The 13,717-nt window shown below is 46.4% G+C and overlaps 1 protein-coding gene across 1 annotated transcript in view; it reads right to left on the bottom strand.

Moving 5' to 3' along the window:
* Positions 1-4,433, bottom strand: part of RNF217 (ring finger protein 217) — a 130,523-nt gene extending 126,090 nt beyond the window's left edge. Inside the window, exon 1 of the mRNA XM_073627191.1 lies at positions 3,542-4,433. Coding sequence (XP_073483292.1) covers positions 3,542-4,096 — 555 coding nt within the window. The 5' untranslated portion in view covers positions 4,097-4,433. The remainder of the gene's footprint in view (positions 1-3,541) is intronic.
* Positions 4,434-13,717: the final 9,284 nt, after the last annotated feature.

Here is a 13,717-nt window from a genome sequence, read left to right as displayed (position 1 = left end):
GAGTCTAGGAGGTAATATGGAGGTCGAACAAAAAACATTTCAATTTGTATACAATCAGGCAGACCTGTGCACTACATAGTTGAAGGTGAACCTAAAGGAAATTGAATAAGAAAACTGTATAATGTATGGCCAGCTTTAGCCTAGTATCATGTGGCTAGGTGCATGTAAATGTGCTTAAATGCAATTAAACCCAGGAACATCTAAAACACAAAAAAAAAAAAAAAAAAGGCATTTGAGCTGTATAACAGTTGTTTATACATGCCAGATAAATTCTACTGAGGTTGATTTACTAAAACTTGAGTGCAAATTCTGTTGCAGCTCTGCGTGCTAGCCAGCTTCTAACTTCAGGTTGTTCAATTAAGCTTTGACAAAAAAACCTGGAAGCCGACTGGTTTCTATGCAGAGCTGCACAAGATTTTGCATTCGCTAGTTTTAGTAAATCAGCCCCACAGTGTGAAGGAATTCTTAGAGAAAATACATTTCTGCTAATCCCAGGTCTGATTAGAAGCTACACATGTATATGTACAGTATTAATAGAGGCCTGTTCACACCTGACAGGCACGCTAAACGCACAGCTGCTGTAAGCTGACAGGAATAGTGCTGATGTGCCAATCCCAAAAAAACTGCACTATTTACTTTTTTTTTTCAGTCCAAACTTTATTCAAACATCAAAGTTACAATTCATAAAGTTTTACTGACACAATAGTGTTGTGATGTGGCAGTATGTGTCACAACCTCCTGCACTGAAACAATGTACTGCATGTATTATTCTTTCAGTGCACATCACTGCAATGTAGTTGTGTTAAAGTATAGCTAAAGGCAAAAATGTATTCTTTCACATTGGACAGAGTGAAAGTGGATTAGAACACCTGTCAGTTTAATATTGCAGTCTGTGCCCCCCCCCTTAAGGAGATTCATCCTCCATTTGTCCTGTTTACCATTATCATTGAAAGTGAAAGAAAATCCCAAGTTTTGGGTTGTGCTCAGAAAAGTAATGGAGGGAAAATCTTCCAATAGGAGATTAGGGGGGATCCCTAAGAAATTGCCTTAATATACAGGTATTTCCTCTCACTTCCTGATTGGCCATGGTACAGGAAGTAAAGGGAAATCTCCACAATGGGACACAGATGGGGGGGGTGGTAGGAATCTGACGGGGGTTATAATCCTTCCTTGCTCTATTTAGAATGACAAAAAAAGTTTTGCCTATAGTTCTACTTTAACTGACAACTTAGAGAACAAGGCTTTTTTGCCTCATCTTGTGCTGGGAGTGCTATGGGCAAGGTTGCCTAGGGTATTCCCAGTACCTTACATGAAGGAGCCCCAAACCTGCATAAAAGGCAGGTACACCTAAATGCAGGAGAAAGTGATCTAGAAAGCATATAGTTTGTTTATACTTTTCAGATAATTTTTCATGTGTTTAAATAACTTAAACACTTAAATACGTGGTGTTAATGTGAATGTAGCCTAAGACATTGGTTGTCAACTTGCAGCCCCTGATAACATGACTGTATAAAATATCCAGTATATGAAATGCTACAGATGACTGTCAGACACTGCAGACATACTAGGGGAAATAGACTTGTGCCACACTACAGGAAGGGTTGGAGACTGGGGACATGCTGCAGGAGACAGTAAGTGACAGGGAACAAGCCACATGAGATTGTTAGAGATCACTACCATTACAGCTCTGGAACAAAGAAATGCTCCTAATTCTGACCACTGAGGTCCAAGAAAAACAGCAATATCAAAAAAAAAAAATAAAATATTGAAAAATATTCTGCTGAACTGATTTGATGCAGCCTCTGTTCGGCTATTCAGTCAGCTGCTGGAGCCGGCTGTAAGAATACAGTAGCCACGGTTGAGGATCATCCATTCGTGCTGTAGTGCATAGATGGAGGAGTTTGTTAGATTGTTTTTGTTCAGTCCACAAGCTAAACTATTGGTAGGCTGAATTAAAAAAAAAAAAAATCTAAACAGATTTACAAAGCTTTACTAGAGGAAAAAGACAGCTAACATACTAAGGCAGCCCAAAGACAGTGCAAAATCTTTCCTGCATCCACAATTCCCCCATCAACACAGACAGTGCTGACAGGTGAGTCCCTCCTGCCGGGACACTGTCTTCTGCAGGAGGGGGAAGCCGCCCCCCATCGTGAGAAGACAGTGATTATCGCTAGCAGCTGCTAGCGATAATCACAAGCAAATCTGGCAGGCTGTTTGTATTGATCAACTTGGTACATTCAGCCTGCCCATTAATGGTTCGAATCTCGGCCTGTTCCTGCAGAACCAGCCGAGATTCGAACTGTGTTTGGCCAGCCTTAGGCAGTGGTTGGAGTCTGGGACATGCAGTCAGAGACTGGGAAACGGAACATGTTACACAAAACTGTTCGAGACCACTGCAGTGCAGTCCCTTTACAAAGCTAAGTTCCTATTACTGGGCCACAGCAAGTACCAAAGGGCCACAGGTTGGATGCCAGGAACCTAAGGAGTACTGTGCTCCTGGACCTAGTACACTACTGCAGCGGATTGCTTTTTCAGAGGGTGGTTGACAAGTGGCAGGCGATATGTCACCTTCTGTTTTAAAGTGTACATGACAAGCAGAGTGGCTGGTGTGTGGGCAGGTTTGGGCAGGTAAGCTGTCAAATGCCAATATGGGGTGTCATTTTTGCTGCGACTGTGCACCAGCCTGTCCAGCCGCCATTACTTAAATTAGTACTTCACCACCTCCCCATTCCCCCACAGGTACCTGCTCCCACTTTCACTTGGATAGTCTTGGTCAGTGGTCTCCAAACACTTTGCTTGCCTTTATCCGGCCCTTGGGGCACTATTCTTCCCACCAACGATGGGACACTATTCTTCCCACCGAATGCAATATTCCTCACCCACACGTTTCTGAAAATGGCTGTTCAGTAATGCTGGGTGCTGTAATGACCACAAGCTGGAAACTGTAGACAAGATTGAAGAAATGTCATCAGCACACCAAGGATTTCTCAAAAGGGTCCAAAGCTTTAATTTCAAGGTCACATGGTACACATATGGAAACGTTTCAGAGCCACACAGGGCCCCTTCGTCAAGCAAGTCACTTGCATGACATTTAACTATTCCTTCTTACCAACACCAATACTGGGGCACTGTTACCAATGCCAGGACATTTTCTACTCCCACTGGAGTAGACCCCTGGTCTAGGTTATATGTGCGGAATTTTGCACCCCAACAGCCTTTTGGGACATGTCACAGAAGGCTGCGGGACCAATCACAAAGCGCAGCTGTGAAGCCGCAAGGAGTCACAGACTGATTTCCTAAGTAAACATGCAAGGGATGTAAAAACCGGTGAAGAACCGTCCCAGCGCTGGATCCCTGGACAGGTAGGTGTCCTTTAATTAAATGTCAGCAGCTACAGTATTTGTAGCTGCTGCCTTTTATTAATATTATTTTCTCCATACAGCATGAAGATCCTCTAACTTTTGTCACAAGTGTGAAGAAGGCCTTTAGTATACATGAATAATATAATACAGTCCCATGTGGACAGGTGAGAGACCATTACCTGGGAGCTGAGATACCTCTTGAGACACTCCTCGCAGACCCCTTTCTTGCAGCAGGGAAGAGGTTTGATGGACTTGTCCTCCAAACACACCCGGCAGCTCATCATGACTTTGTGTCCGCCGTCCCCCAGGCTGCTGATCAGGAAGGGGGCAAGTTCCAGCTCCAGGCTGGCAGGACTGAGGGGCAGCTCCCCATTGATCCGGGGTAGGGAGCTGAGGGAAAGAGGTTCGGTCATAGTGCGGGTCTCCCCGGTGTACATAGGAGGGATGTCCCCGGACAAGTCACTCTCCACGCAGTATACAGTGCAAAGGACGCCGCATCTCTTCTTCGGCTTGTGGCCCGCAGATCCTCTGTCTTCTATTGGAGGGGTACCCGCATTCTCCACCTGTTCCTGGGGCTCCCCACTGCCAGGATAGGGGTCTGCCCGCACACCCCTGTCTGAACCCCCGTCCTCCTCCTCCTCCTCTTCTTCCTCCTCCTCCTCACTGCTGGCGATGTGCTGTGTATGCTGCAGCTCGTCATGCTGATCCCCCATCCCCGGTGCCCGTCTGCCCATACAGCACAACAACTACACACTTCTCCTAGTTGTCTTCTACTTCCGGGTCCCTCCAGGGGCCTGTCCCCCTCTCAGCTGTGACACCCACACGGCTCCGTCCTCTCACACTTCTCCCTCCTGCAGGCGGAGCTCCCCCCGTGCATAGCCCCCTAAGTGGAGGCTCCAGGGCTCTTCTACTCTCCCCCGACCATTACAAAGCGGCCAGCACTGAGCAGACAGAGACAGGCGAGGACACGCCAAGACTGCTACTGCTTTCCTGCTCCACCAGTCTCTTCAGCTGTTACCGTATTGTGTCTACTACTCCGCCTCAGAGCGACAGTTCAGGTGCTACCGTACTCCCTCTACAGCTCACACACATCAACAACACGGGCTCCCTGGTTACCGTATTGTATCTACTACTCCGCCTCAGAGCGACAATACAGGCGCTACCGTACTCCCTCTACAGCTCACACACATCAACAACACGGGCTCCCTGGTTACCGTATTGTATCTACTACTCCGCCTCAGAGCGACAATACAGGCGCTACCGTACTCCCTCTACAGCTCACACACACCAACAACACGGGCTCCCTGGTTACCGTATTGTATCTACTACTCCGCCTCAGAGCGACAATACAGGCGCTACCGTACTCCCTCTACAGCTCACACACACATCAACAACACGGGCCGCCTGGTTACCGTATTGTATCTACTACTCCGCCTCAGAGCGATAATACAGGCGCTACCGTACTCCCTCTACAGCTCCCACACATCAACAACAGAGGCTCCCTGGTTACCGTATTGTATCTACTACTCCGCCTCAGAGCGACAATACATGCGCTACCATACTCCCTCTACAGCTCCCACACATCAACAACACGGGCCACTTGGTTACCGTATTGTATCTAGTACTCCGCCTCAGAGCGACAATACAGGCGCTACCGTACTCCCTCTACAGCTCACACACATCAACAACACGGGCCACTTGGTTACCGTATTGTATCTAGTACTCCGCCTCAGAGCGACAATACAGGCGCTACCGTACTCCCTCTACAGCTCACACACACCAACAACACGGGCTCCCTGGTTACCGTATTGTATCTACTACTCCGCCTCAGAGCGACAATACAGGCGCTACCATACTCCCTCTACAGCTCACACACATCAACAACACGGGCCGCCTGGTTACCCTATTGTATCTACTACTCCACCTCAGAGCGACAATACAGGTGCTACCGTACTCCCTCTATAGCTCACACACACACATCAAAAACACGGGCTCCCTGGTTACCGTTATGTATCTACTACTCCGCCTCAGAGCGACAATACAGGAGCTACCATACTCCCTCTACAGCTCACACCCATCAACAACACGGGCCACCTGGTTACCGTATTGTATCTACTACTCCACCTCAGGAGCGACAATACAGGAGCTACCATACTCCCTCTACAGCTCACACACATCAACAACACGGGCCGCCTGGTTACCGTATTGTATCTACTACTCCGCCTCAGAGCGACAATACATGCGCTACCGTACTCCCTCTACAGCTCACACACATCAACAACACGGGCCACTTGGTTACCGTATTGTATCTACTACTCCGCCTCAGAGCGATAGTACAGGCGCTACCGTACTCCCTCTACAGCTCACACACACCAACAACACGGGCTCCCTGGTTACCGTATTGTATCTACTACTCCGCCTCAGAGCGACAATACAGGCGCTACCGTACTCCCTCTACAGCTCACACACATCAACAACACGGGCCGCCTGGTTACCGTATTGTATCTACTACTCCGCCTCAGAGCGAAAATACATGCGCTACCGTACTCCCTCTACAGCTCACACACACCAACAACACGGGCTCCCTGGTTACCGTATTGTATCTACTACTCCGCCTCAGAGCGACAATACAGGCGCTACCGTACTCCCTCTACAGCTCACACACATCAACAACACGGGCCGCCTGGTTACAGTATTGTATCTACTACTCCGCCTCAGAGCGATAATACAGGCGCTACCGTACTCCCTCTACAGCTCACACACATCAACAACACGGGCCGCCTGGTTACCGTATTGTATCTACTACTCCGCCTCAGAGCAATAATACAGGCGCTACCGTACTCCCTCTACAGCTCACACACATCAACAACACGGGCCGCCTGGTTACCGTATTGTATCTACTACTCCGCCTCAGAGCGATAATACAGGCGCTACCGTACTCCCTCTACAGCTCCCACACATCAACAACAGAGGCTCCCTGGTTACCGTATTGTATCTACTACTCCGCCTCAGAGCGACAATACAGGCGCTACCATACTCCCTCTACAGCTCACACACATCAACAACACGGGCCGCCTGGTTACCCTATTGTATCTACTACTCCACCTCAGAGCGACAATACAGGTGCTACCGTACTCCCTCTATAGCTCACACACACACACATCAAAAACACGGGCTCCCTGGTTACCGTTATGTATCTACTACTCCGCCTCAGAGCGACAATACAGGCGCTACCGTACTCCCTCTACAGCTCACACACATCAACAACACGGGCCGCCTGGTTACCATATTGTATCTACTACTCCACCTCAGGAGCGACAAAACAGGCAATACCGTACTCCCTCTACAGCTCACACACATCAACAACACGGGCTCCCTGGTTACCATATTTCTCCCAATACGAGCTTCTATACCAGGACAGCTGTGCCTGACATCCTACTATTCCTTGTACAGGCCAAGTTCATGAACAGCCCATGCGGTTTTCCCCCCCCCGGCACATTTCCAACGCGTTTTGCTTTGCATTTTTTAAGGCTTCATGCACACTAGCCATCCGGCCCATTTCTGACACTTCGCTCCTACATGTAAAAATCGACTTTTTATGGGATCACAGGCAGTATTGAACTCCACACATGCAAAAAAGACCAAATTGACACCATTTGGATGAAAATGGCCGTTGCCTTATTTATTGGTTTTCACAACATATATCTTTTAATATATTTCATCATATTCTATCACTTTCAAATCTTATAAAATTATCAACTTCTTTTTAAAACCAACAAAACCCCAGCAAGTCATTAATGTTCGAGCTGTAAAAATTCATTAAACCCATTTCAATAACTGTCCCTTTTCTAGACGAAAAGGACTTACCACATAAAAAGGCCACGACGGGGGAGGGGTGGGTGGGGAGCTCCTCGATATCCTCTGGCGACTGGCAAAAATTCTTCTCAGCTCTCCCTTTAGCCCAGGTTCACACATGTGCGGTGCAAATTGAAGCTCAGGTTTCACTGCAAAGATAAAAATCAGTTGTTCAGAGGTTCCTCTGCGTTTTAGCTGCGGATCAGTGAGCATAGAGAGGGGGGCAGAGGGGGGAAGTGTGGTGAGGAGAAGGAGAGAATTCATGTTCAGAATGGAATGCATCTGCGATTCAGATGCGTTCCCATAAAAGATAATGGGCTTGTAATTCGCACCACAATGCCAAGAAAACGCACACGTTTTTTGTGCAATGCGCAGTGCGAATGCAACACACATATGTGAACCAGATACATTCAAATGAATGTATTTTAAAATGTCCTGCAAATTGGATGCAGTGTAAGCCGCATCTAATTCGCATAGGTGTGAACGGGGGCTTAAATAGGGGCTCATTCAGCTTCTAGAAGCTTCCAAAGGGTCAGCTGACCTTTTTCCACCCATCACAGCTGAACCTTCCCAAACTTCCAGAAGGTTCTTAACATGTGACCTCTCCTGACCCATCATAGGCCACCCATTGATTTTAAAATCAATAGGAAACCTTGAAACTTCCCAACCGCCATGATCCAATTAGGGAATGGGAGCCTTAAGACAGGCAAACCCCTTCTTTTCCCATTCCCTAGAAAATTACTTAGAACCCCCAAACAATTTTTTTTTCAGCAGAGACCCTATAGAATAAAATAGTGGGTGTTGCATTTTTTTTTTCTTTTACAATAGTTTTTTTTTTTTATATTTTAAAAGAAAAATTACAAGTTTCCATCATACAAGCAAAAGAGAGCCTAAAGAAAGGATATGCAATTAGCGGACCTCCAGCTGTTGCAGAACTACAAGTCCCATGAGGCATAGCAAGACTCTGACACCTACAAGCATGACACCCAGAGGCAGAGGCGTGATGGGACTTGTAGTTTTGCAACAGCTGGCGGTAGAGTTGCCACCTCATCCCTTTAAACCCGAACACATATTAATTACACAGGTTCTGTGGCTGATTAAGGTGGTAATTAAACTCACTTGTTGCCTTGTCTGCATTTAATTAGCCTCAGAACCTGTGTAATTCATATGTGTTTGGGATTAGGCCGGGTTCACACTAGTGCGACAAACGCTCCGACATTGGGAGCTCATGTTACATGACGTGTGAAAATCAATGTTTCCCTATGGGAGCCGTCCTAACTGGTCCGACACAAGTCGGTCTGACTTTGAAAATGCTCCCTGTACTACTTTGGTCCGACTTTGATCCTACTTCAGCCCATTGACTATCATTGAAGTCGGATCACCGTCTTGCATGATCCAACTTTGGCATGCAACTTGTGCTCAGATGATCTTGAGAGGGAACTCTGCGCCAAATTTTAAATAAAAAACCGGCATGGGTTTTTTATTTAACAAGAAAAAATTGCAAGAGAATCCAGCAGTCTGGTTGTACCCAAGTTGATTGATCAATCAACTTGGTACATTGAGCCTGGCCCCCATACCATGCCCTCAGGTCTGGTATGGATTTTAAGGGGAACCCCCTACGCCGAAAACATGGCGTGGGGGTCACCCCCAAATCCATACCAGACCCTTATCCGAGCACGCAGCCCGGCCGGTCAGGAAAGGGGGTGGGGTTGAGCGAGCACCCCCCCCCTCCTGAACCGTACCAGGCCGGATGCCCTCAACATGGGGGGGTGGGTGCTTTGGGGCAGGGGGTCGCCCTGCGGGCCTTTTGCTAGCGGTGGCCCGGTCTTCTCCGTCATCTTCTTCCCTCCGGTCTTCTTCCGATGTTGACACGACGCTCTCTCCCGCTGTAATGTCGTCTGCAAGGTGCACAACGACATATAGGTATGGGGCGTGGTCACCGGGTGATGTTAAACGGTGACTCCGCCCATTATGACGTCACCACCTGGGGCATGATGGGACGGTGACGTCATAATGGGCGGAGACACCGAATTACATCACCCGGTGACCACGCCTCATACCTATATAAGTCGTTGCGCACCATGCAGACGGCATTACAGCGGGAGAGAGAGTCTTGTCAACATCGGAAGAAGACCGGAGGGAAGAAGACGATGGAGAAGACCGGGCCACTGCTAGCAAAAGAGCGGCAAAAGAGCAGAAGATAGCTGGAGGAGACCGGTAGAAGATACCAGAGACCCAGAGAAGAAGCTGGAGTGTGCGGAGAAGAAGGAAGAGACCCCCGAAGTCGGAAGAAGACCCCCGGAGCTGCCTAATAAAATTACTTTAAAAAACTTTCTAGTCTGTTTTTTTATTGACACTTTTTTTCCTAGGTGAATGGGTAGGGGTACGATGTACCCCATACTCATTCACATAGGGTGCAGGGCCCGAATTCCAATAAGCCGCCTGCCCGCAGACCCCAACAACCAGCGGCCAGGGTTGTTGGGAAGAGGCCCTTGTCCTCATCAACATATGGACAAGGTGCTTTTGGGGTGGGGGGGCCGCAGGGCACCCCCCTGCCCCAAACTACCCACCCCCCCATGTTGAGGGCATGCGGCCTGGTACGGTTCAGGAGGGGGGCCCTCGCTCGTCCCCACCCCTTTTCCAGACCGGCCGGGCTGCGTGCTTGGATAAGGGTCTGGTATGGATTGGGGGGGGACCCCCACGCCGTTTTTTTCGGCATAGGGGGTTCCCCTTAAAATCCATACCAGACCCAAGGGCCTGGTATAGTCTTGGAGGGGGAACCCATGCCGTTTTTTTTTTTTTTTTTTAATTTGGCATGGAGTTCCCCTTCAAGATTCATACCAACACAGTGCCTGGTATTGGCGGGGATCCAAGTTGGATCCCCATTCATTGAAAGTCGGACATTTGTCGGCTTCAAGTCGCAGGGCAAAGTCGGATCCAAAGTAGGACGGCTGTCATGTTGCACCAGTGTGAACCCGGTCTTAAAGGGATGAGGTGGCAACCCTAGCTGGAGGGCCACAAATTGCATATGCCTGGCCTAAAGGAATACGCCAGTGTGGTAAAAAGATACATTGAAGCTCAAGAGGTTTTTTTGTTTTGTTTTTTTTTTCAAATTAAATATATTTATTGTATTTGCATGTTTAAGCTTGTGCCAGCATTGATTAAATGGCAATTATTTTGCATTCTCTATAAATACAGTGTAACGACGGCCATACACGTTTCTAATCTTGGCTGGTTCAGCGGGAACCAGCCGAGATTCAAACCATTAATGGGCAGGCTCAATGTACCAAGTTGATCGATCAATCAACTTGGGTACAACCTGACTGCTGGATTCTCTTGCAATTTTTTCTTGTTCAAATATTTTAATAAATTTAAAATTAGATTATCAGAAAACATTGAATGGAATGAGTAAAGAGAAAATTTTTACATCGTAACATTAAGATAATCTTATTACAGGAAAGTATATCTCTAGTCGCATATGACATCATATAATTGTTTACTTAAGAATTAAATTAAGGCAGATCAATGCAGTAAATTAATAGTTATCTATCTAAACAAGAATCTAGAAGCTCAAGAGGTTTTAAATGTAATACACATGCATGCATTTCAATAAGTAATTCTCATATAAAACTTAGCTCTATAAAGAAATATAACATAATTAACATAAGGAAAAAAAAACTAAATAAAACCAAAAAAAATAATTATATGTAGAATGACATCACTAATTATCCCTGTTGCTCTTATAAATATAGTATGGAGAGAAAATTAGATAATATGACCATGAAATATTCCCATTAATTTCAATGGATTAAGTATTTTACGGTATTTAGAGGGCGGGTGTTGCAATTTTTATTTACTTTTACAATAGTTTTTATTGAAATATGTTAAAATAAAAACAAGTACAAGTTTCCATCATACAAGCATAAGAGAGCCTAAAGGAATACACCAGTGTGGTATGAGGGTACACAGAAGCTCAAGAGGTTTTAAAAGTAATACACATGCATGCATTTCAATGACTTAGGCCCCTTTCACACGATCGTACCATTCAGGTCCGCCTGTCAGTTTTGACGGCGGACCTGAACGGGCGCTCCATGTTAGTCTATGGAGCGTCGGATGTCAGCGGAGACATGTCCGCTGACATCCGACCCCGTCTGATCCACTAAAAGCAGACGGATGGCCCTACGTCCAGGCCCGTCGCTGGCGGATCAGATCGGGTGAGATCTGATGAAAACGGACATGCTGTCCGTTTTCATCCGATCCCTCCATAGGCGGCAGCGGCGCCTGACAAGCCCCTCTCCGCTCAGTGAGCAGAGAGGGACCTGTCATCCGCCGGCTCAGCGGAGATCCGTAGAAACGGAGTCCACCTCGTGTGAAAGGGGCCTAATTCTCATATTAAATTTGGCTCTATAAAGAAATATAACATAATAAACATAATGAAAAAAAACAAACAAAATAAAACAAAAAAAAGAATTATATTTAGCATGACATCACTCATTTTCCCTGTCGCTCTTAAAAAAGTAGTATGGAGAGAAAGAGAGAAGTTGAGATAATATAGAGAAGTTGAGATAATATGACTATGAAATATTCCTATTAAACTCCATGTATTAGGTATTTTACGGTATTTAGAGGGCAGGTGTTGCAATTTTTTTATATCACAGGGTATTTGCGCAAAACGCATTTTTTTTTTAAAAAAAAAACAACACTTTCATGAATAAAAAAAAAACAAAACACTAAAGTTAGCCCAAATTTTTTTTGCATAATGTGAAAGATGATGTTACGCAGAGTAAATAGATACCTGCGGCCCTTTGCATGCCTTTATCTGGCCCTTGGGGCACTATTCCTCTCAATAACACTTACAATGGGGCATTACTGTAGTCCTCCTACTGACACTGATGGGACACTATTTATCCCACTGACACTGATCGGGCACTATTTCTCCCAGCGATACCAATGATAAAGGCACTATTCCTCCCACAGACACCAATGATGGGACACAATTTCTCTCCCGAATACTAAAGATGGGACATTGTTTACCCTCACTGATGCCAGGACATTTTCTACTCTCATTGACCTCACTCCGGTCCCCCTAAAGTCTGAAGAACAGTAACCTGGTCCTCTGTTTAGAACGTTTGGAGACCCTTGCTTTAAGATAAAATCAAACATAATGCAAATTAATACAGTATATGTTTTTAACACTATTCAGTCTGCGCTACATGTTTTCCTGTGTGTAACTCAACATGCAACTAAATCCTCCTATTCCACAATAAAAAAGAGGGGGGGGGAGGTTGGGACTTTGAATGAGGTGCACATGATGCAGCCCAATCACACTCACAGAGGTACAAACATATGTATGTTTATTAAGGACCAATGATCAACATGGCATAAAAATGCATTGCATGCATTAGACATAAAATAATCGCATATAGACAATAAATCTATGTATATACAACCATGGGACATGGGTAGGTACAATTATGCATCTTAATCCCCCAAACAAGATAAAAGTCATGTGAAGTAAAAAACATCTGAAAATTGGTCAATGTGTGTTTGATGCATCAAAGGTAGGCCCAACGCTGCTTTTCATGGACTTCAATCTACTCTTCAGGAGCCAGATGCATCTAAATTCTATAAAAGATGTATAAAAAGCAGAAAAATCAGCAGAAAAAGGGGGAAATTTGGGCATAATGGGCCATGCCAAAAAAGGTTACTCACATGATAGCCAAAACTGGGACCGTGCGACAAAACAAAGCCAGGGGTGAGCCATGGAGCCTGGCCCGGGAGCTGAGAGGGGGACCTCAACGAGGAACACCGGACCGCACACACCAACACCCCGCAGTGGAGGGGACTTCTATAATGTAGGAGATATATAAAATGTATCTATGATGATACAAGTAACAAAAAACGAAAGGATATAAGCTGCGGATGTCACCAAGGTGATTGAAAAAAGCACCCGGAAGATTAGCTTGGAGAGTACATATAATGTTTGAAGCCACATAGATAGGAGAGGATCAGGGTGTGCATAGGTTGTATCAGCACCATCTCTGAATACCATGAAGCAGGGAGTGAGATGCAGCCCCAGCATGGAAAGCCAGCTCCCCCTCAGCGTCACGCAGGCACGACACAGTGGAGCAAAACCTCGGCAAACGCCAGAGAAGCTCACCACATGTCAGCCCAGCTGATATACCGGACGTCTGTGTGTGCGACGCCCAAACAAGGAAGTCACATGCACAGTGCTGGGGGCGTGGCGCCGATGCACGGTGGAAAGATCCGTCCAGCCACCCACCCCCAACCCTGTGGAGGGGAGGTAGGAGGGCGGACACCAGCATGCATCGCAGCTCCCGGGAAACCTGACATCTGCCCACCCACCGACAATAAGTCGCACAGACCCAGTCTGGCCACAGGGAGTAAAAGATGTATGAAGTGGTGAAAGATCAAAGTATGTGAACTGTCAGTGCAATGAACGTTCCATATAAAACATGCTGAATTACGGCCGGACCCGG

Source organism: Aquarana catesbeiana, linkage group LG04 (assembly GCF_042186555.1).
Source record: "Aquarana catesbeiana isolate 2022-GZ linkage group LG04, ASM4218655v1, whole genome shotgun sequence".
NCBI lineage: Eukaryota > Metazoa > Chordata > Amphibia > Anura > Ranidae > Aquarana > Aquarana catesbeiana.
The sequence above is the reverse complement of the archived record's forward strand: the minus strand, read 5'-3'. Positions and strand labels throughout refer to the sequence as shown.